This window comes from Lolium rigidum, chromosome 3 (genome assembly GCF_022539505.1).
Source record: "Lolium rigidum isolate FL_2022 chromosome 3, APGP_CSIRO_Lrig_0.1, whole genome shotgun sequence".
In the NCBI taxonomy this organism is placed as follows: Eukaryota; Viridiplantae; Streptophyta; class Magnoliopsida; order Poales; family Poaceae; genus Lolium; species Lolium rigidum.
This window is the reverse complement of record NC_061510.1, coordinates 216,237,770-216,262,735: the sequence shown is the minus strand read 5'-3', so window position 1 is coordinate 216,262,735 and position 24,966 is coordinate 216,237,770. Positions and strand designations below refer to the sequence as shown.

The 24,966-nt window shown below is 45.1% G+C and overlaps 1 protein-coding gene across 1 annotated transcript; it reads left to right on the top strand.

Annotated features, from left to right (window-relative positions):
* Window positions 1–21,291: 21,291 nt before the first annotated feature.
* LOC124696058 (lysosomal Pro-X carboxypeptidase-like) lies at window positions 21,292–23,957 on the top strand. The gene is made up of 9 exons (XM_047228841.1): window positions 21,292–21,705; window positions 21,843–22,029; window positions 22,335–22,468; window positions 22,681–22,793; window positions 22,876–22,996; window positions 23,092–23,406; window positions 23,479–23,558; window positions 23,651–23,700; window positions 23,821–23,957. The coding sequence occupies exons 1-9, from the start codon at window positions 21,292–21,294 to the stop codon at window positions 23,955–23,957; spliced, it is 1,551 nt and encodes a 516-aa protein (XP_047084797.1).
* The last annotated feature ends 1,009 nt before the right edge of the window (window positions 23,958–24,966 follow it).

The window sequence follows — 24,966 nt, the reverse complement described above, 5'->3', positions numbered from 1 at the left end:
AAGTATTCCCTCTCGATACAAGGTTTAGGCTAGCAAAGTTATTTGAAACAAACACAAGGATGAACCGGTGCAGCAAAACTCACATAAAAGACATATTGTAAACATTATAAGACTCTACACCGTCTTCCTTGTTGTTCAAACTCAATACTAGAAATTATCTAGACTTTAGAGAGACCAATTATGCAAACCAAATTTTAGCAAGCTCTATGTATTTCTTCATTAATAGGTGCAAAGTATATGATGCAAGAGCTTGAACATGAGCACAACAATTGCCAAGTATCAAATTATTCAAGACATTTTAGAATTACTACATGTAGCATTTCCCGATTCCAACCATATAACAATTTAACGAAGAAGATTCAACCTTCGCCATGAATACTATGAGTAAAGCCTAAGGACATATTTGTCCATATGCAATAGCGGAGCGTGTCTCTCTCCCACACAATGAATGCTAGGATCCATTTTATTCAAACAAAAACAAAAACAAAAACAAACCGACGCTCCAAGTAAAGCACATAAGATGTGATGGAATAAAAATATAGTTTCAGGGGAGGAACCTGATAATGTTGTCGATGAAGAAGGGGATGCCTTGGGCATCCCCAAGCTTAGACGCTTGAGTCTTCTTAAAATATGCTAGGGTGAACCACCGGGGCATCCCCAAGCTTAGAGCTTTCACTCTCCTTGATCATATTGTATCATCTCCCTCTCTTGATCCTTGAATACTTCCTCCACACCAAACTCAAAACAACTCATTAGAGGATTAGTGCACAATCAAAATCAGAGGTGACATAATCATTCTTAACACTTCTGGACATTGCACAAAGCTACTGAAAGTCAATGGAATAGAAAAATCCATCAAGCATATCAAAACAGGCAATGCGAAATAAAAGGCAGAATCTGTCAAAACAGAACAGTTCGTAAAGACGAATTTTAAAATGGCACCAGACTTGCTCAGATGAAAATTCTCAAATTGAATGAAAGTTGCGTACATATCTGAGGATCACTCACGTAAATTGGCATAATTTTCTGAGTTACCTACAGAGAATTAGGCCCAGATTCGTGACGGCAAAGAAATCTGTTTCTGCGCAGTAATCCAAATCTAGTATGAACCTTACTATCAACGACTTTACTTGGCACAACAATGCACAAAACTAAGATAAGGAGAGGTTGCTACAGTAGTAACAACTTCCAAGACTCAAATATAAAATAAAAGTACTGTAGTAAAAACATGGGTTGTCTCCCATAAGCGCTTTTCTTTAACGCCTTTCAGCTAGGCGCAGAAAGTGTATATCAAGTGTTATCAAGAGATGATGCATCGACAGCGGGGTTTGGAGTTTTCTCAACCATGCATAGTATTTTGGATACATAAGTTTCAGCGGTTCCCTTTTCATTAGTCTTGGGCTTGCTACTCTCATCAAACAAATTTTCAGGAACAAGCCAATCATAATTATCATCTAGAGCTTCATGCATCGCTAGGAGCTTACATGGTATTGGTGCTTTAATCTCCCCACCATCATTAACACTATTAGTGAATATCCATTTTTTCAAGTGTTCTTTTAAAATCGGTGATCGTACCAAGCCTCTAATGCTTACTAAAAACTTTTCTAGCTTCTTTAGCTATATCCGCAAATTCTCGCACTAAGAATTTTAGAACAAAATCTCTCTTCTCTCCCGCTCCATATCAGAAAGTGTAAGAAACATGTGTTATATCATGGGGTTGAGACTAATAAATCTAGCTTCCATCATGCGTACCAAACAAACAGAGGCATCTTCATAAGTAGGGACAACTTTTGCAAGGGGTATATCTTTAAGATCTTCATGCATTCTAACATGGGTGAAAAATTCTTCTATATTATCTCTTCCAATTATAGACCCTTGTCCCACAGGTATATCTTTTACAGTAAAATTAAAAGGAAACATGTTGAAATAAGTAAAGCAAATGCAAGTAACTAATTTTTTGTGTTTTTGATATAGAGTGCAAGACAGTAAATAAAGTAAAGCTAGCAACTAATTTTTTTGTGTTTTGATATAATGCAGCAAACAAAATAGTAAATAAAATAAAGCAAGACAAAAACAAAGTAAAGAGATTGGATTGTGGAGACTCCCCTTCAGCGTGTCTTGATCTCCCCGGCAACGGCGCCAGAAAAAATGCTTGATGCGTGTAGTTGACACGTCCGTTGGGAACCCCAAGAGGAAGGTGTGATGCGCACAGTAGCAAGTTTTCCCTCAGAAAGAAACCAAGGTTTATCGAACCAGGAGGAGCCAAGAAGCACGTTGAAGGTTGATGGCGGAGGAGTGTAGTGCGGCGCAACACCAGGGATTCCGGCGCCAACGTGGAACCTGCACAACACAACCAAAGTACTTTGCCCCAACGTAACAGTGAGGTTGTCAATCTCACCGGCTTGCTGTAACAAAGGATTAGATGTATAGTGTGGATGATGATTGTTTGCGAGAAAACAGTAAAACAAGTATTGCAGTAGATTGTATTCGATGTAAAAGAATGGACCGGGGTCCACGAGTTCACTAGAGGTGTCTCTCCCATAAGATAAATAGCATGTTGGGTGAATAAATTACAGTTGGGCAATTGACAAATAGAGAGGGCATGACCATGCACATACATGATATGATGAGTATAGTGAGATTTAATTGGGCATTACGACAAAGTACATAGACCGCTATCCAGCATGCATCTATGCCTAAAAAGTCCACCTTCGGGTTATCATCCGAACCCCTTCCGGTATTAAGTTGCAAACAACGGACAATTGCATTAAGTATGGTGCGTAATGTAATCAATAACTACATCCTCGGACATAGCATCAATGTTTTATCCCTAGTGGCAACAGCACATCCACAACCTTAGAACTTTCACATCCTTGTCCCAGATTTAATGGAGGCATGAACCCACTATCGAGCATAAATACTCCCTCTTGGAGTTAAGAGTAAAAACTTGGCCGAGCCTCTACTAATAACGGAGAGCATGCAAGATCATAAACAACACATAGGTAATAGATTGATAATCAACATAACATAGTATTCTCTATCCATCGGATCCCAACAAACACAACATATAGCATTACAGATAGATGATCTTGATCATGTTAGGTAGCTCACAAGATCCGACAATGAAGCACATGAGGAGAAGACAACCATCTAGCTACTGCTATGGACCCATAGTCCAGGGGTGAACTACTCACTCATCACTCCGGAGGCGACCATGGCGGTGAAGAGTCCTCCGGGAGATGATTCCCTCTCCGGCAGGGTGCCGGAGACGATCTCCTGAATCCCCGAGATGGGATTGGCGGCGGCGGCGTCTCGGAAGGTTTTCCGTATCGTGGCTCTCGGTATCGGGGGTTTCGCGACGGAGGCTTTAAGTAGGCGGAAGGGCAGCCTCGGAGGGGTCACGGGGGCCCACACGCTAGGGCCGCGCGGGCCCCCCGGGCCGCGCCGCCCTAGTGTGGCGGCGCCCGTGGCCCCACTTCGTCTTCTCTTCGGTCTTCGGAAGCTTCGTGGAAAAATAGGCCCCTGGGCGTTGATTTCGTCCAATTCCGAGAATATTTCCTTACTAGGATTTCTGAAACCAAAAACAGCAGAAAACAGCAACTGGCTCTTCGGCATCTCGTTAATAGGTTAGTGTCGGAAAATGCATAAATATGACATAAAGTATGCATAAAACATGTAGATATCATCAATAATGTGGCATGGAACATAAGAAATTATCGATACGTCGGAGACGTATCAATGACCTTGAGGGCCTCCCCGTGTTTGTCGCTCTCTTTCAAACACTTCTCCAAAGTTATAGTTATCCATCTTCCTTTTCTGAAATTTTTCAACAAACATTATAAAATTTGATTTGGTGACATATAATTGAGGGAAACTACTATAGGAACTTGGTAGAGTACTAAACATGCATCAAAACTAGTTTTTACCACTTAGAACAAGCATGCAAGCTCACTAAACATGTTACCTACAGCAGCAAAATATTCAAGATATACTCAACCAAACAAAATTCTACTTGGATAATCGGAGGAGTCACATACCGGAGAGCAAATGTGCCAAATTTCAGAAAGAAATCTGGGCTGAGCAAAGAGATCGAGAAATCTTGAGCTCTTGAGCAGAAACGCGAGTGAGAGAAAGTGAGTACGAGTTTTTTCAGGAGAGAGAGTGAGATGGGAGGAAGAGATGAAGTAGTGGGGCAAGGAGGGGCCCACACAATAGGGTGGCGCGCCCCCCTTGCTGGCCTCGCCGGCTGGTGGGGTGCCACCCTGGGGTGCCCCACTGGTCATCCCTAGGTGCTCCCGGGTGCCTCTTCGAAAAATAAGACCAACGGTATAATTTTTGTGAATTTTTGAAAACTTTGAAAAATGCACATTTCTGGGTATTAAATTTATTATTACTAGGCAGATTTTTTTTTTGAAATCTCTAATTAACTAAAGAACTTTGCAAAACAAAAGTGCTACAGCAAGTAAACCAAGTGGAGGAAGAAAGAGATGTTGTTGAGTTCCTCTATGCATATAAAATAAATTTGTTAACAAGGTTGATCAAGTCTTGCCACCAAATAAATTTTACATAGCATAAGAAGAAATAAACCTCAAATCAATCATGTTACCTTGAATTGTATTGATATGGATCCAATCATAATACTTTGATATCCTTGCTTAGGCTCATATATAGGACAATCAATAGTTCCCACTTTGATAGTTCTCACATTAGAAATTGTATTAACTCCACATACTTTATCAATCCTCTTGGGAAAATAAACGGTATGCTCCTTGTCATCGACATTGAAAGTAACTTTTCCTTTATTGCAATCAATAACAGCCCCTGCGGTGTTAAGAAAAGGTCTCCCAAGAATAATAGACATATTATCATCTTCAGGCATTTTCAACACAACAAAATCAGTTAATATTAAGCAATTGGTAGTAACTTGAACAGGAACATCCTCACATATACCAACAGAAATAGCAGTAGATTTATCAGCCATTTGCAAAGATATATCAGTTGGTATCAACTTATCTAAATAAAGTCTCTTATAAAGAGAGAAAGGCATAACACTAACACCTGCTCCCAAATCACATAGAGCAGTTCTAACATAATTATTCTTGATGGAACAAGAAATAGTCGGTATATCTGGGTCGCCCAGCTTCTTTGGAACTTTGCCATTGAAAGAGTAATTAGCAAGCATAGTGGAAATCTCCTCATTAGGAATTTTCCTTTTGTTAGAGACAATATCTTTCATATACTTTGAATAAGGAGGCAAATTAATAGCATCAGTCAGAGGGATTTGCAGGAATAAAGGTTTCATCCAATCACAAAATTTGTTATAGTGTTCTTCTTACTTTAATTTTAGTTTCTTAGCAGGAAAAGGCATTTGCTTTTGAACCCAAGTTTCTCTTTCATTACCATGTTTCTTAGCAATAAAATCTTCTTTAGTATATTTTTTATTTTTAGCATGCTTTTCAGGTTCTTCTTCAAATTCTTCTTTATCAGAAGCATCATTCTTATCATTATCTTTATCATGTTCATTACCACTTTCAGTTTCAGACATCGAAATAGAAATACTATTAGGATCATTAACAGGCTCAGAGGATTCTACAACAGTTTTATGTATCTTTCTCTTTTTCTTAGATGGAGCACTAGTTTCAGTTCGTTGAGAATCTTGTTCAACTCTTTTGGGATGCCCTTCAGGATATAGAGGATCCTGGGTAGAAACACCGTCTCTAGTTGTTACTTCATAAGCATGTTTTTCTTTACAATTATTTTTTAACAAGTCATTTTGCACTTTAGTGAGTTGATCAATTTGAGTTTGAACCATATGAAAATGTTTAACAAGCATTTTAACATCATTGGAGGTTCTCTCCACAATACCATGCAATTCACTAATAGCTCGAGAATTTTCCATTAAATGATTCTCTATTCTCATATTGAAATTATTTTGCTTAACAATATAATTATCAAACTCATCTAAGCATTGAGCAGGAGGTTTTGAATACAGAATATCTTCCCTAGTAAAGCGTTCAAGAGAGTGTACCTCAATCATGGATGAAGGGGGAGTGATCTTACATAAATCTTCTATGGGAGGTAAATTCTTCACATCTTCGGATTTAATACCCTTCTCTTTAAGAGATTTCTTGGCTTCCCTCATATCTTCATCATTTAATTTAATCATACCCCTCTCCTCTTTAAGAGATTTCTTGGCTTCCCTCATATCTTCATCATTTAATTTAATCATACCCCTCTTCTTCAATATTAGTGTCGGGGTTGGTTCAGGTGTAGACCAATCATCATGATTCCGGCCTATTCTAGCCAATAATTCTTTAACGTCGTCTGGAGTTCTTTTCCTGAAAACACAACCAGCACAACTATCCAAGTATGCCCTAGACTCAATGGTTAATCCACTATAAAATATATCAAGTAAATCATGCTTTTCCAAATCATGTCCAGGCCGAGCTCTGATAAGAGAGCAAAATCTCGCCCAAGCCCCAGGCAATTTCTCTCCATCTTCCTGGTCAAAATTATAAATTCTCTGCAAAGCAATATGTTGAGCACTAGCAGGAAAGTATTTCCGAAAGAAAACATCAAGCAAATCTCTTGGACTATCAAACTATTATACCAAGTTTTAGCATCATCCTTTAATGAGAAAGGAAAAAATTTAGCAACGAAATAAGTACGCTTCTTGATATCATCAGAAAACAAGCTACTCAAAGTTGAAAGCTCATTCATGTGTTCTACAACACTTTCTTTTTCAGTACCACAAAAAGGTGTTTTCTCAACAATAGATATATGAGATAAATCAAGAGAAAAATCATAATCCTTATCCTTAATGTTTATAGGAGATGTGACAAATTTAGGATCAGGAGACAGTTTCTAACAGTATGTTGTGCAAGAAGCTTTTTAATATTACTTGTACCAGTAGTAGCATTGTATTTATCAATGAAATCATCATCAAGTTCTACATAATCTTCATCAAGATCATCACTAGAGTATTCAACGGACTCAGGTGAATTAACGGGTGTAGCAGCATTTTCATTAGGAGTTTCAGTACTTTCAATTTGTCTAGACCTAGCAATTGTAGCATCTAGAAAAGATCCTAACGAACCATCATTATCAAGCACAGTAGAAGCATCATCAAAATTATAAGAGGAATTTTCAGATCTAGCAGAAGTACCAGCATGTGAAGCTTGTGGTGGTGAAACAAGTTTACTTATCACAGATGGTGAATCAAGAGCAGCGGAGGTACTCGAGTTGTACCTTTTCTTGTAGTGGATGGTAATATGGCGACTTTAGTATCGCGAGGTTTACCCATGATGGAGAATTTGCAGCGAACAATATCAATCCAAGTGAACTTGCAAATAAAGCTATGCTCCCCGGCAACGGCGCCGAGAAAATAGTCTTGATGACCCACAAGTATAGGGGATCGCAACGAGTCTTCGAGGGAAGTAAAACCCAATTTATTGATTCGACACAAGGGGAGCCAAAGAATATTTGTAAGCCTTAACAGCGGAGTTGTCAATTCAGCTGCACACTGGAAACAGACTTGCTCACAAGAGTTTATCGGTAGTAACAGTTTTATAGCGATAGCGGTAGTGAAATAACAACAGCAGTGTAACAAAGACAGCAGTAGTAATTATAGTAAACAGCAGGATTAAAATACTGTAGGCACATGGATGGATGACGGGCGTTGCATGGATGAGAGAAACTCATGTAACAATCAAAGTAGGGCATTTGCAGATAATAATAAAAACGGTATCCAAGTACTAATCAATCAATAGGCATGTGTTCCATATTTAGTTGTACGTGCTCGCAATGAGAAACTTGCACAACATCTTTTGTCCTACCAGCCGGTGGCAGCCGGGCCTCTAGGGAATCTACTGGAAATTAAGGTACTCCTTTTAATAGAGTACCGGAGCAAAGCATTAACACTCCGTGAACACATGTGATCCTCATATCATCGCCTTCCCCTTTGGTTGTCCGAATTTCTGTCACTTTGGGGTCTCGGGTTCCGGACAGCAATACGTGTATACAACTTGCAGGTAAGATCATAAAGCAATGAATATCATCATGAATTGATAACATGTTCAGATCTGAGATCATGGCACTCGGGCCCTAGTGACAAGCATTAAGCATAACAAGTTGCAACAATATCATAAAAGTACCAATTACGGACACTAGGCACTATGCCCTAACAATCTTATGCTATTACATGACCAATCTCATCCAATCCCTACCATCCCCTTCAGCCTACAGCGGGGAATTACTCACACATGGATGGGGGAAACATGGCTGGTCGATGGAGAGGCGTCGGTGGTGATGATGGCGATGATCTCCTCCAATTCCCCGTCCCGGCGGAGTGCCAGAACGGAGTTTCTGGTCCGGAGACGGAGTTTCGCGACGGTGGCGGCGTACTGGATGGTTTCTGGCGACTTCGATTTCTCGTCTCGCGTTTTTAGATCGAAACCCTTAAGTAGTCCAGAGGGGGGCGTCAGAGGCTGGCCGAGGCGGCCACACAGTAGGGCGGCGCCCCCCCTCCAGCCCGCGCCGGCCTAGTGTGTGGGGGCCCTGGGCCTCCCCCAGGCCTGCCCTTCTGGCTCCGTGAATCTTCTGGAAAAATAAACCCTTCGACATAAATTCCGGGGATTTTCCTGAAAGTTGAATTTCTGCACAAAAACGAGACACCAGGGCAATTCTGCTAAAAACAGCGTTAGTCCGTGTTAGTTGTATCCAAAATACACAAATTAGAGGCAAAACAATAGCAAAAGTGTTCGGGAAAGTAGATACGTTTTGGACGTATCAGCGTGCTTCCAGAACCTCGCTTCCTCTTCAGTCAAATCGCAGCGCGGGACAATGGCGTCGATGATCAAGCTTCGCTTCAATGTCTTCTTTTCGTTTTTAGTGCTTGTTCTTCGTCGCCTGTAAGCTGTTTTCCAGCATTTTGTAAACTCTGGCCGATGTGGGCTTTATTAATTTAAAGTCGGGCTCGTGGAGCCTTGAATAAAAAAAAAAAGGTTTGTTCTTCTAGTCCATTTATTATTGAATTTTTGGTGTCCTTTTTTTTCTTGTTTTCTAGGTGAGGCAGCCAAGCAAAATTATAATTTATATTACTTCATTTCTTAATTGCACACATGAGGTAGAACTGTATCTATGCTACACATCCTAGTTTCACATGGCTTGTAACTATGACTCAGTTGTACACCTTATGTAACTCTACATTGGTTGTATATGGATTGTAATTATATCTAAATTGCACATCATATAATTGTTTCATAATTGCACATGGCTTGTAACTGTGTCCTAGATGCACATCATGCGCACATGTATTTCACTTGCACATTGGTTAGAATCGTGTCGTAGTTACACACCGTGCGCAAATATCCCTTAGTTGCATATCGGTTGTAACCACATCCTAGTTGCACGCCCTGCGCAACTATACCTCAGCTGCACATGGGATGTAACTGTGTCACCGATTGCACGCTCTGTGTAACTATTGCTTAGTTGCACATGCGTTCAACTGTAACTAATTGCACATCAGTTGCAACTGTTTTTTTTCTAATTTCAAGTGTGATGGAACTGAAAAAAATGGTACTTAGGTAGAATTTGCGTCGTGATTTTTTTAGATAAAAGGCATCTAGTGCCCGACTTTAAATTAATAAAGCCCGAACGTATCGAAACATAGTACGGTTACAATGCTGCGGCATACAGCTTAGCTGAGATAAAAACAAAAGAAACAACCTATCAAGCCGAGCGAGAAGGGCCCGGGCGCGCTGGAGGAACACCAACATGAGGAAGGAGCCACCCACGCCATATGACTCCTTAATGATCATTTGCCTCCAGCTCCGCGTGCATACGTCTTAGCTGTTTTATCATTTCCGCCAGATTTGCTTTGTCTTGCGCCTTTGCGAGGGGCGTCCACAGCTGCATAAATACAATGGTTTTAAAAAGCAGATTAGCAGGTTTAGAGATCACCCTAGATTCAAAAACGTGCTTGTTGTGAACATGCCAAAGCGCCCAACTTTGAGCCGCAAATAAGGTCCAAATAAGGCAACGCGGACGGCCAGAAAAGCTAGAGACTATGGCAAAGAACTGAGCAAACGAGGTGGGGGACCAGCGGCACTCAAGGAGCTGTCTCACCACACTCCACATAAACCTAGCCAGCGAACAAGAAAAGAAGATATGATTGGCATCTTCAGGCGCGTCACAAAGAGCACATCTCCCTGTTGCCGGGCCAAATCTGGACGCCACTAATTGACTGGAGGGGAGGCGATCAAGGATAAGTTGCCAAGTGAAAATCTGAATCTGATACATGGATGACACCGAATAGCAGCCCGAGTGGTCGAGGTGCCAGCCGATGCTGTCAGCTTCAGACTCTAGGTTGGTCTCTTAGAGGATGAGATGGAAGCTTGCCCATTCTTCCCTGGCCTGAAGGTCAAAGGTTCTACGGAATCGGAGCCCTGGACTCGCTGCACAGGCCGAGGCCACAGAAAGTTGCTGGTTGTCGCAGATGCTGAACAGAGTAGGGAAAGTGTCCTTAAGCGGTCTCTGCCCAATCCCCAATCCAAAGGTCGAGCCAAAACATAGTTCGGTGTCCATCCCTTACCATGTGTTTGGCTCCCAATTTAAAGAAGTGCTTGATTTTGTGCAAACTTTTCCAGAACGGGGAGCCCCCCACTCCCGAACTGGAGAAGATATCCGTTGCCGTCGTATACTTGGCTCTAATAAGCTGTGCCGACAAGACGTTCTCTCCTTGGAACAATTTCCAAACCCATTTGAGCAAAAGCGCGATGTTCATCTTTCTAGAGTTGAGCAAGCCCAGTCCTCCTGCTTCCTTTGGTCTACAAACCGCTGCCAATTTACCAGGTGATATTTTCGTTTTGGCCCCGCGTCTTCCCAAAAGAATCGGGAGCGATACGAATCAAATTTAGCATGGACGCCATCTTGAAGCGGGAAGAGGCCCATAGCAAACATTGGCAGATTACTAAGGCAGGAATTGGAGAGGATCAATCTTCCTCCCGAGGAGAGAAATCTCTCCAACCAAGTTTTGATCCTAGAAACCAGTCTTTGGACCAGGAACATCCATTGTTCCAGGGTTAGTTTGCGATCCGAGATGGGAAGACCCAGATAGACAAAAGGGAAGGCCCCAAGCTTGCAACTGAGCATATCAGCCACCCTATGCTGATTCTCAATTGGTTGGCACATGACAATGACCTCACTTTTGTGGTAGTTAATTTTGAGTCCGGACATTTCTTCGAAGCACATGAGGAGAAACTTCAGGTTTATGACTTGTCGCTCGTCAAACTGGCAGAGGATCAGAGTATCGTCGGCGTATTGTAGGTGAGATACCCCGGGTATCAGGTGAGGCACCACCCCGGCGATGTGCCCAGCCTCACAGGCCTTGGATAGCATGACGGACAGAGCTTCTACCATGAAATTGAAGAGCAAAGGCGAGAGGGGGTCCCCTTGTCGCAAACCCCTCTTGTTGCGGAAGAAGGGACCGGCCTCCCCGTTGATAGAGATGGCAGTCTGGCCACTAGAAACAAGCTGCATAATTCGGTGCACCGCCCCTCTATCGAAGCCCTTGGCCCGCAGGACCTCAGTCAAGAAGTCCCAATTGACTCTATCGTAAGCTTTTTCAAAATCCAACTTAAGCAAAATGCCCCCTAGCTTTTTGCTTTTCAACTCATGGATGATATCCTGTAAGGCTAGCACCCCGTCTAGAATGAATCTGCCCTTGATGAATGCGGTCTGGTTCGGACTGATGATTCGGTGGGCAATTGGGTCGAGTTTTGAAGCAAAGGCCTTGGACACTATCTTGAACACCACATTGATGAGAGCGATTGGTCTGTATGGAGTGATTTTGTCAGCACCGGGGACTTTTCGGATTTGCGAGATAACTCCAAAGTTTAGTCGAGCGACATCAATCCGTCCCAGGATGAAGTCGTTGAAGATATGCAAGATCTCGTGCTTTACCAACGGCCAGCAACGTTGGAAGAAGGCAATAGGGAAGCCGTCAGGGCCTGGTGCCGTGTCTGACTTCATGCTTTTGACAACCTCTTCCAACTCCTCCTCGGAGAAGGCCAGCGCCAAGTGCAGGTTTTCCGCAGCGTTAACCCGTGATGGAGCGTCCCACGCATCCGGGGCAATACTGCAGAGACGAGTTTGCTCCAAACCCAACAGTTCTCTGTAAAACGAGTAGATGTGTTCTTGGATTAATCTCTTCTCCGAGATAGGCCCTGCATCGGTTGTGAGAGTGGAAATTAGGCACTTCCTTCTGCGTCCGTTCACTACAGCATGGAAGTACGCTGTATTTGCATCCCCTTGCTAATTCCACCGCACTCTCCCACGCTGCCTCCAGTATTCCTCTTCCAGCTTGTAGATACTGATTAGTTGGTCCTCAAGGTGGTACCGGAATGCCCAACCATCTTCTTCAAGCCCTATTGCGTCATGATTTGTGCTATCATGAAAGATGCAAGTGAGATGCAGTCGAGATCTTCAAGTTATAAGTGTACCGAGATTTTCTAGTTACAAGTAAGTTACAACTTGAGTATTATCTAGTTGCAAATGGATTTTAATTGAGAATTTACAAGTAGGATGCAAATTATTTTTGGTTTTAAGTGGGTTACAACTAGCTGGGTTCTTTTTTGTTGCAAATAGGTTGCAACTGAGAAAATGTGTGTGACTATTAAATTTGCACTGTGATTTGTTTTGGCTTGGATCAAGTTCCAAATCTGATGAAAGTAAGGTTTGGTACGTCGCCTTATTAAAAAATTGAGTTGGGTTGCAGTTAGACGAGAATTAACCGCACCTGTTTTTGAGGGTCATTTCTCCTTTTGTTCTTATTTACCATGTTTTTTAAGAGATTTAAATTTCACGGGGACGTTTATCTTGGCCAACCCATGTTGATAGATCCTATCCAGCATCAGTGCTACACACTAGGCCCATTAGTTGAAGTGCTAGCTCAACAGACCATGACATATCGCTGGCCTAGATACAAATTGGTTGCACATGTACACCATATTCAACATGAAAATAACAAGGATACAAATTTCAGGTGAGATACATAGAGTCACCCCAGATTTAACAAGATCTTAGTCGATTGATATCTAGTTATGCCCATTTCTTCTCTGTCAGATGGGATAAAATTTACAGGCCGAAACATGTCCACTTTGAAAATAAAAACCGAGAACTCAAAAAGGTTGAATCTGTCTCTTCGACAAATGATTGAACGAAGGACCGTGCAAGAAAGTCCAAAATATGTTCGCTTACTAAACGAAAAGGAGAAATTTACTAACTCAATAATTATTTTGATTTTTTTGTTGAAAAAATACCACCCAAATAAGGGGGTCTGCTGTTTTTTGTGAAAACGGATAACCAATCTTTATACAGTTGGGATAGTAGTTCCCCAAAAGGGCCACAAAATAACTAACAACACTCCAGGTCTAACTACTATAACAAATGTGAATATATCTCGTACTGAAGAAACGTCCACACATGGACAACAAACCAACAACTTCCTAACACGAAACAAAACTCAGCCAATTTCTCTACATGGGCGTAAAATAAAGTGTAGCTTCCTTGTTATCATTTTCAGTTGCTTCATCACCGTCCTTGATGTGGGCATTACCCTTCATGTACTCAATATTTCCCTACCTCTTCTGGCCCAACAGGGACCCATCTGGAGCGCCGCAGCCCAAAGAGGTCCAAGACGTCGGTTGCACGGTGATCAGATGGAAAGTGGCGACTCCTTGGAGCACAAGACGAGGAGACGTTCAAATATAGAAAGAGTAGATAGATTACCATTGTGTTGTAACCGAATCTGGGCAGGACCTATCCTCCTATATAAAGGCTAGGAGTGGGCTGCCGGATCTCTCTCTTATAATATTTACGCATACACAAAATCCTAGCCACATTGCCTTTCGGCGAGAATACTTCTACGCAGTCCATCGGCTACCCCATTGTAATCAGCTTCATCAATAATCAAGATCAGAAAGGCATGACGTACGAGTGTTACCTCTACGAGGGCCCCGAACCTGGGTAAATCTTTGCCTCTTGCTTGTTTGGTATCCGAAGTTTAGCAGTAACATGCCGCTAACCCTAAGCCCCTCGTGGTGGGCATTGCCGAGGAGCCACCTCGCCAGCCCTCCCTTGCCCTCATGCTTTTCCGGCCATATGAATGTTCATTGTGACAAGAAATTAAACATTATGTAAAAGACCTGCAGATGAGAACTTGATTTTTTTCATTAAAGACTACATGGCTCCACGATGTCTAGATTGACCAGGTCATCCCGCCAAGGATTTCCCAACCAATCTGGTTGCTACTAGCGTCTGGATTGCGAAAAGCCACTTGAACAAACTCATTCCAACATAAAAGAGTTCTTCCCCACCCCGAACGCCTCTCTAACACACCACAAGTGAAATGTGAAAGAGGACATGCGAACACCATATGGTTAACTATCTCCAATTCACCCATAAAGACCCCTTCAACCGAAAGAGTGTCGGTAGGATAACCCCAATCCTCCTCCTCGAAACACATCCTTCGCCGAAAATTTGAGCTGCTCACAGCAAGCTAACAACGTCGATTTTTTTTAACGAGACTGCTCATGTCCAAGCATCCTCCAAAAAGTTAAGTTTCTCACCATCACCCAACATGTATTCTATCCCTCTCTTAAGACAATATTTCATGGAATGCAATCCTTTCCAAAATTGCGAACCATCTGCACTTTCTGATTGAAAAGAACTTTTGGAACCAAGGTATTTCTTTCTCCATAGTTTGTAGAAAATGCTCAGATCGCCACCTTCAAGTTTCATTATCCACTTAGCAAGCATTGCCATATTTCTTGCTTTGTTATCTGCAAACAAACCCGATCTCTTCATTACTTTTGAATCGAGGGCCAACAACCCCCACCCCACCCAAATATTTTGTTGGCAACGAACTAACTTTACAATTAAAGAGAGTAGCCACCCAGATATGTTATTCTTTCTCCACCCTAATCATAAAAACACACTCTTTTCATAATTAACTCAAACCCAACATTACCTCATACCAATACAACATTTATTGTAACAACCGACTGCTCGGACGGATCAAGGAAAACCATTGTATCGTCTGCGTATTGGAGACCAGTCGGCTGTTCATCTACCAAATGAGGGACTAGAACTTTTAGATAGGCATTTACTTTTGCTGCTATGATCATAGCCCCTAGAAAAGGAATGGGGATAACAGTTCTCCGTTCCTTCTGTGCCTTAGACCCCTGAAAGTTCGAAAATAGTCCTTGTTTTATCCATTAATGTTAATGCACACTCTTCCGGTCTCATACAATCCGGTCTACTCCCTCCATACCGGTTTAGGGGTATTACGCATTTTGAGATAAAACTTTTACTACTAATTTGTCAACAAAATATAAGATATATATATCACTAAAGTTATACTATTGGAAACTTCTTTTGAATATCAATCCAATGGTATAATTTTTGTGGCACATTTCTTATATTTTGTTGACTAAATTTGTAGTCAAAGTTGTTTCTCGAAATGCATAATACCCTTGTAAACTGGTATAGAGGTAGTACCATTAATCGAGTTTGAGAAGGCTTCTGAAATTTGACTGTCAGCAATTAAAAACGGCTAGCTTGTTAATTTGACACTCCCTAAATTTAACAGGCTGTCTCCACTCCCGAGCAACGAAATAGAGTACACGTTTTGCATGATTGTGATGTTGTAGGCGTACACGTTATACTCCATACGTATTACTGGGGGCCAAAAGGCCACAATATATAGTACAATGTACAGGTGCAATATGCAAAAGGGCCCCTAACATATGGGCAAAATATAATACACACATATCTACTCTAACACCCCCCCTCAAACTCAGGGTGGATCCACAACACTGAGTTTGGAGAGTAAGAAGTCATGTTGCGCGCGAGTCTGTGCCTTTGTAAAGAAATCCGCCAACTGTAAATCTGAAGGCACATAATGAAGCGCAACAACCTGATCATGCACCTGAGCACGTGTATAAAAGGCATCAACACCAATATTCTTGGTCAGCTCATGCTTGACCGGATCACGTGCAATACTGATAGCACATGTCTTGTCACACAAAAGTGGAGTGGGTGTCGTAACGAGACCCCAAAATCTGCAAGCAACCACCGTAACCAGGTCACCTCAGCAATCAACGAAGCCATAGCCCGCAGCTCAGCCTCAACACTCGAACGGGAAACCGCTACCTGTTTCTTCGTCTTCCAAGCAACAAGCGAACCACCAAGAAACACACAGTAAGCAGAAAGTGAACGACGATCCGTAGGATCACTCGCCCAAGTAGCATCCGAGTAGCACTGGAGCTGGAGAGAACTGGAACTAGGAAAGAAAAGGCGACGAGTAATCGTGCCACGGAGATAACGGAGGACACGAAGGAGATGACCGTAGTGAACGGTGGTAGGAGCTGAGACAAAGCTGACTCAGAATATGAACGAGGATAAGAGATATCGGGACGAGTGACGAGCAAGATAAACAAGACTCCCAACAAGATGGCGATAGCGTGTGGGATCGGGAAGAGGATCACCATCGGTAGGACGAAGCTTAACATTAAGCTCCATAGGAGTCTCAACGGTGCGCTCATCCACAAGAGCAGCACGAGTAAGGAGATCCTGAATATACTTTTCCTGGGAGATATAAAAACCATCAGAAGTGGAGGAAATCTCAATCCCAAGAAAATAGCGAAGAGGACCAAGATCGGTCATAAGAAACTGATCACGAAGACGAGCCTTGACAAAGGCAATATACTCAGGATCATCACCAGTAATGATCATATCATCAACATAGAGAAGGAGAAGAGTGCGTCCACGAGGAGAAGTGTGAACAAATAGCGCTTGATCATGAAAACTAGGAGAGAAACCAGCAGCAGTCACCACAGAGGCAAAGCGCTCAAACCGAGCACGAGGGGCCTGTTTCGGAGCCATAAAGAGAACGTCGAAGACGACAAACCATCCCATCGGGAACAGAATACCCGAGGAGGAGGCTGCATGTAAACCTCCTCACTCAACTCGCCATTAAGAAAAGCGTTCTGAACATCAAGCTGAGAGACAGACCAGCGTCGAACAGAAGCAACAGCAAGAAGAGTACGCACGGTGGTCATATGAGCCACAGGGGTAAAAGTCTCATCATAATCACGGCCGTGCTCCTGTTGAAAGCCACGTGCCACAAGACGCGCTTTATAGCGTTCAAGAGATCCATCAGAGCGGGTCTTAATCTTATAGACCCACTTACACGTGATAGGACGAACACCAGGAGGAGGAGAAACAAGATCCCAGGTGCCAGTGCGCTCAAGCGCAGCGATCTCCTCAGCCATGGCAAGCTGCCATTCGAGGATGACACTCGGCATCCCGATAAGAAGTCGGCTCGGAGACGACGGAGAGACCGTGCTGGCCGGGAGAGAAACGGTTGGGAGCACGACGCTGACGAACAGGCGGAAGAGGTGGAGAACTAGGAGACTCATCAGAAGAAGACAACTCATCGGAAGAGGAGGGAGAAGGATCATCAGGCGAAGAGTCCGGAACGGTAGAACGCCGAGAATAGTGGAAGGGAAAAGGAGACAAGGGAGAAGGAGGACGAGCGGAATCGGAAGAAGAAGAGGAAGGAGAACTAGAAGGCGAAGATGGCACCGGAGTCGGAGGGGCGCATCGGGAGGAGAAACAGGAGGGACAGAGGGTGGTGCATCAGGAAGGAGAAGAAAAGAGAGATCATCCACCGGGTATGTACCAGAGGTGGGACGAGGATAGAAAGGACGCGTCTCATCAAACGTGACGTCACGAGAGATGCGCATCCGACGACCAACGGGGTCCCAACGGCGATAGCCCTTATGCTCATCACCGTATCCAAGAAAAACACACTCAACGGATCGAGCGGTCGGTTTGGTGCGTTCGCGAGGAGGGAGAAGGACATAGCAAACGCAACCAAATAAACGAAGAGTCGAGTAGTACGGCAAGCTGCCGGAGAGACGCTCGAGAGGAATGCCACCTTGAAGAGCAGCGAGAAGGCTGAATGTTAATAAGATAAGTGGACGTAGAGACAGCGTCCGCCCAGAAATGCGGCGGAAGAGAGGAAGCAATCATCATAGCACGGGTAGTCTCAAGAATATGACGATGCTTACGCTCGGCGACACCATTTTGAGCATGGGCGCCAGGACACGAGAACTGGGCAAGCGTGCCCTGCTCAGCAAGGACACCACGCGAGGTGCTTTGGGAGATATACTCTCCTGCGAGTCGGCACGAAACACACGAATGGGAGTGGAATACTGAGTACGAACCATGGCCACAAAACGCTGATAAATAGAAAGCACCTCACTGCGAGAGCGCATAAAAAACAACCAGGTGCACCGGGAAAAGTCATCAATAAACAAAATATAGTATCGATGGCCCCCTTTGGAAGCAAAGGGAGCCGGACCCCAAACATCAGAATGAACTAAATCAAAAGGTCGCTGAGATACAGACGCACTGGTAGGATAGGGAAGCTGAATCTGTTTGCCTAACCTACAACCACGACACGAATGTAAAGACACATCTCTCGAGACAGACCCCAGAAGACCACGACGAACTAATGACGATAAACGGGAGCCACAAAGGTGACCCAGCCGATGATGCCACTGCTGAAAAGAACCAGTGACAGAAGCAGCAACTGCAGTAGAGCGGGCAGATGAAGTGTCGGCGGAAGGAACGCGAAGCCAGTCTAACTCCCAGAGGCCCGGGGACTCAAGGCTGCGAGGGCCAGCTCCAACCGGGGCATCGTGTACGGCGGTCCCGAACGGCACAAGAATCAGCGTCAAGAATGACGCGACAACCGGAATCGATAAGGCTGACTAGCAGAAAACAGATTCATCTTAAGGCTAGGAACATGAGAAACATCGAGGAACGAGAGAAAGATGAAGTAGAAAGGGTGCCTCGGCCGGAAACAGGAAGAGAGGAACCATCAGCCGTGATAACACTGACAGGAGAAATAAGAGAGCGAAGAGCGGAAAGGATAGAAGACGCAGAAGTCATATGAAAAGAAGCTCCAGAATCCAGATACCACGGGGATGACGTACCTGACTGTGTAGAAGGTGGTGGTCGCGCGGTGCCAGAAGAGCCAGACACAGAACCAGCAGTACCCGTCGAAGAAGAGCCTGTAGCAGCGAGCAGACCACGAAGACCACGGATAATATCCTGATCAGACAGTGCAACAGCAGACGAGCCTGAAGAACCAGCCTGGGCAATAGCAGAAGATCCTGAAGAACCAGCCTGCCGACGAGCAAGCTTATCAAGGTACTGTTGGCGTAAGCTGGGGTCCCTCCTCCAGCAGCCAGAGACGTCGTGGCCAGCCTTGCCACAGAAGGCGCAGGGAGGACGAGGACCACGAGGCTGCTGAGACTGACTCTGGCCCTGGACCGGCGGAGTAGAGAGTAACGGCGGTGCTGGAGACTGCAACGAAGCGGACGGCACAGGAGAACCACGAGCAGACGACACAGGAGGACCACGAGCAGCAAGTGCAGAGGGAACCGCAAGAAGACTAGCACCACGAAGACGAGTCTCCTCTGCGCGCAGCTCAGCGAGTACCTCAGAGAGCGGAACACGACCACGGGCAAGCAGCTGGGCACGACGCGGCTCAAACTCCATGCGGAGCCGCGACAAGAACTCAAAAACGCGCTGAAACTCCAGATCCGCGCGCACAGTCAGACAGCAGGGACAGGTGCCACACACAGCTGTACGAAGAGAATCAAGCTGACGCCAAATAGCAGCACTCTGAGTATAGAACTCGTCAATAGTAGAATCACCCTGCTGAAGATCATGCTCCTGACGAACCACGGACGGATAAAGAGCATCCCCCGGACAGGCTGATAGCGCTGACGAAGAAAAGCCCACTGAGCAGCAGCGGTGGGAAGACTCATGAACTCGGCAGCATACTGAGGCAAAACACTGGAAGTGAGAACAGCAGCAGCACGAGCATCATCATCGATCCACTGAGTGTAGTCAGTCAGATCCAGCCGGTAGGTCGCAACAGCAGCAGAATAGTCCTGAACCTTCCGATCATAATCAGCCAGAGCAGTATCAGCGACACTCTGGGCTGCATCCTTGTCCTCCTGAGAAGCATCGGGGGCAAGGGAAACGGGCGTCGGTGCAGTAGGCGCCGTAGGAGCAACGGGGCGCGGCGGACATGGGACCTCGCCAGAAAGCACACCCCAAAGACGAAGACTGCGCATGTGGACGCGCATGAAGGCAGCGAAATCAGGGTAATTCGCGCCATCAAAGATCACCGGGCAGCGAGGGATCGGAATATAGCCCGAAGAAGACATAGCTTTTTTTTTTTTTTTTTGCTTTTTTTTTCTCAGATCGAAATCACCCGATCGAATAGATCAAAATCAACTGGAGGCCGAGGCTTGGAGAATCGAAATCGGGCAAGCGGCCGGGCGGAATCGGCCTCAATCAGCCGGGCGACGAAGAGGGCGTCGGGCGGCCGATGGAGGGCGTCGGACCTGGCGCCTGGAGGAGCTCGAGCGGAGGCGTCGGGCCGGGCGGCGTGGAATCGGGCGGCCGCGCCAGCAGATCGAAGCAGCCTGGAAATCGAAGGAAAGGAGTCGGGGAGGCGGGCGGAATCGAAATCAACTGGAGGCCGAGTCGGGGAGGCGGGCGGAATCGAGGCCGAGGCTTGGAGAATCGAAATCGGGCAAGCGGCTGGGCGGAATCGGCCTCAATCAGCCGGGCGACGAAGATCGATGGAGGGCGTCGGGCGGAGGAAGCAGCAGATAGGCGGCGGCGGCGACCGGGCGCGACGGCGAGATGCCAAGGCGGGCGGCGGCGGCGGCTGCGATGGGAAAAAGAACCTTACGGCTCTGATACCATGATACAAGAATAATCTATGTTGTATTACTGGGGGCCAAAAGGCCACAATATATAGTACAATGTACAGGTGCAATATGCAAAAGGGCCCCTAACATATGGGCAAAATATAATACACACATATCTACTCTAACAGGGACTAGGGAACGACTACCCTACCTGGGGCCAATCTTAGAGCAATAATCCTACGCCTGCGGACGTTTTCTTAGGGAAAAATTCTTACGGACGCATCATAGGACAGTGTGGTTGGAGGGCGATCTTAGAGTACAAATTAGCCCTAGTCTCCCGGTTGCTGGCTGGTTTGTAGCCGAGTTAGTTATAAATTAGTTACTCGTGCATGATTGTGACCCTGTAATATATGGTTCGTCAATCGAGATATATATGCGTGCTGCATCCCAAACAACTCTTCCACAAATCTCATCAGCGCCGGACTGGGTCATGGAGCGACGCATCATCGTCCTCCTCTCCCTTCTCCTCACCCTACTCCTCTCGTGCCATGCATCCGCAGCCGGCGGCACCCAGGCGAGGCGGCGGCATACGTCGCCGCTGGCGCGTCACCAGCGCGTGATCACCGCGGAGGCAGCGGCGACCGCCGCGGCCACGGGCGTGCCGGCGATGGTGAAGTACGAGACGCGGTACTACACGCAGCGGCTGGACCACTTCAATGCGGCGCCGGCGAGCTACCGCACGTTCCAGCAGAGGTACCTGGTGAACGCCACTTACTGGGGCGGCAAGACGGCGCCGATCTTCGTGTACGCCGGAAACGAGGGCAACGTCGAGCTCTTCACCAACAACACAGGGTTCATGTGGGAGCTCGCGCCCAGCTTCCGGGCCATGCTCGTCTTCATCGAGGTAAATCCTACAGCCAGCGATCATCGATCTCGACCTTGTTTTTCTCTTCATCGGATCATGTTGCACAGTTACATCATGATTAAGTTGCTGCATGCACGATTGCTGATGTGTTTCACTGACGGATCTTATGCGTGCAGCATCGGTACTACGGGCACTCGGTGCCTTTCGGTAGCGAGGAGGCGGCCTTCAGGAACACGAGCACGGCGGGGTACCTGACGACGACGCAGGCCATCGCCGACTACGCCACGCTCGTTCAGAGCCTCAAGTCCAACCTCAGCGCCCACGCGGCACCGGTCATCGTCTTTGGCGGATCCTACGGCGGCAGTAAGTACTAACACCTTTCGGTCATTCACCATGCAATAAGCAATGTGCAGATCCTAAACCCGGAAGGTTCGATGTTTATGTTAGTTAGTTAACCGTAATCTTTCTAAAGATTACTTTTTATAGTTTTCTATCCTAAATTTGGATGAGAAAAGGATCTTTAACTCCTTCAGAAACATTACCGTTCGTCCAATTGATATTTATCTCATCGGAATTTAGGATAGAAAACTGAGCCATGCATTATAATCGTTGCGTCATGGATTATTGTGATTATGCAAGCTAATGTTGTGCATGACCTGCATGGGTAGTGCTGGCGGCGTGGATGAGGATGAAGTACCCGCACGTGGTCATTGGCGCCATTGCGTCGTCGGCGCCAATTCTCAGCTTCTACGGCCTCGCCGAGCCCTACGCCTTCTACGACATCATCTCTAACGATTTCAAGGTGCCTAGCTTCTGTGTGTATAACCAACTACTCCATCCGTTCCATATTTTTATTGCCATTTGAGTTTAAACTTAAATTAAAACCATGACAAAAAAATATTAAACGGGATGGAGTAATATATAACTGCGTCACATGATTAAGTTTAGGATATTGATCGAACTATGCAATCTGTATTTCCCAAGTAACATTCATATATATCCTCGTTGTATTAGAGTGAGAGCCAAAATTGCCACGACGTGCTGATGAACTCTTGGAAAGAGCTGGACAAGGCGCTCTCCAATGAGGCAGGTCGGGCGAAGCTCAACAGTACATTCAAGATGTGCCGGTACGATCGACTTGTGTACATATAAGTGTGATCAGTAATTTCTTTGATCGGTTGATGAACTCGTATATTTGCATGAATGCAGAGCAAGCAGCGTGGACGCGATACCAAACTTGCTCGACACTGCCATCGTCTACTCCGCCATGACGGACTACCCGACGGAGTCCGGCTTCCTCACTCCCCTTCCTCCTTATCCCGTCAAAGCGGTGCGTGTCTCTTTCTATGTATACTTTCATCGGAGAGGATGTGTACATGAGATGTTTGTTTGACTGATTGATTGATTTTCGAGTTTCGGTCTCAGATTTGCCGGGCGATCGACCACCCATCGGCGGGCAAGGACACCTTCTCGAGGATCAACGACGCCATGATGGTCTACTACAACTACACCGGCCATGCAGACTGCCTTGGCGACGCCGAGGAGAACGACCCCTACGGCATGTACGATGGCTGGGACTGGCAGGCATGCACGGAGATGATTCTCATGAGCTACGGCATCCGTAACGGCAGCGTCCTCCCGCCAGAGCCCTTCAACTTCACCGAGGTCCTTGACGGCTGCCGCGCCTCCACCGGACTGCCGCCACGCCCATACTGGATCACCACCGAGTTCGGCGGATTCGTAAGTACACTCAAGGTTTGGGACTGAAAATTCATGGGCCGGGTTCAGTTACCAACTGATATTTTGTTTCAGGATATTGCACATGTTTTGAAGAGAACTGCTAGCAACATTGTCTTCTTCAACGGGCTGCGGGATCCGTGGAGCAGCGGCGGGTAATTTAACATTTCCAAACATTAGACCGGAACTGAATTTGTCATTGGTTCCGGCGCTTAATTACTTGTATTTTCTTTCACATGTTGTGTAGTGTACTGAAGAGCATCTCCAAAAGCGTCATTGCGCTGGTTGAGCCAAAAGGTTAGTCGTCTCATCACAATCTAAACTTCACTTTCTGGTCGAATTATTAGTCAGCAATGGTGTATTTTACTGTGTTTCGTTTCATGTCCTACAATCGTTTTTGTTCGAAATGTTCTTCAGGTTCACATCATGTAGACTTGAGATTCTCCAGCAAGGAAGACCCCGATTGGCTTAAGCAAGTGCGGGTAAAGGAGACGAGAATCATAGCCCATTGGCTCAGACAATACTACAAAGATGAAGCCATGGGCCATAAGTAGCAAGGGAATTTACTCTAGTTATCCCTTCTTATTTCCTTCTATTATTTGAAGACTATTATTTAGCACAGAAAGTAATAACATATGTAGAACAGGAATTTAGGTTAGTTATCCCTCTTATTTCATTTTGTTAGTCAAAGAATACTATTTAGCACACAAAGTAATAACATATAGATTTAGATGATCATATGTATCCCACTTTTTTCAATAACAAGAAAATACATTATGGAGTGCATATGTCTCATGAGATGAGCTGCATTGTACCTAGAAACACACCAAAGAGATATATTGAAGATCCCCCAAGGTCTCTCATCAACTTGTTTTTTATTGAAAGTACCGTGTCAACTGATTCATAAATACGGGATTTTTACAGTTTACACATGGTGTATTGTAGATATTCTTGATTTGTAATTTAATTTTAATTTTTCTGAAGTCATAAATAATATTATTATTTTGGAAAAAATACTACACACTATGTTTGCATTACAAAGTAGCCAAGCCTTGTACGGTGGCATGTGTGCGATGGAGCATGGACTACACTTGGGGCACTGCGGCACATCCCCGCACACCGTATGTGGCTAGTGATAGTCCTAGACTAAGCATAGCAGGAATGGCATTAGCCTCCCGAATGAAGATACATAAGAGCTTAGAGTGGCGAGCGTTGTTCAGTCTCATGAGTTTACAACGGGGAAGTTAAACTCAAAGTGCCTAGTTCAAATAGATCCCAAGATATCCAAATAAAAAGGCTACCACAAAATATTGTTCAAGGGGAAATAAAAAAAAAGTGGAGTTAATGAAAAACGGGGTATTACAAGAGCCAAGTTTTCTCCACTCTTTAGTGCGAGTAGTAAAGATCGCACATTCCTATGGGCCGCTGCAAGCGATGTAGGCAGAGGTAGAGTACAATTCGAAAAACTAGAAGGGGTTGGAGTCTCTTGCGTATGGCTACGAGTTGCTGGAATATTTTCGGCAAGGGAGTCTCTTGAATTTTCACTATGAGGGGCTCAAGATT

Coding starts and splice junctions, on each gene's coding strand:
- LOC124696058 (XM_047228841.1), top strand. CDS start 21,292: ATGGAGCGACGCATCATCGTCCTCCTCTCCCTTCTCCTCACCCTACTC. Junction 22,997..23,091: donor CTCCTTATCCCGTCAAAGCG/GTGCGTGTCTCT, acceptor TTTCGGTCTCAG/ATTTGCCGGGCGATCGACCA. Junction 23,407..23,478: donor CCACCGAGTTCGGCGGATTC/GTAAGTACACTC, acceptor ATTTTGTTTCAG/GATATTGCACATGTTTTGAA.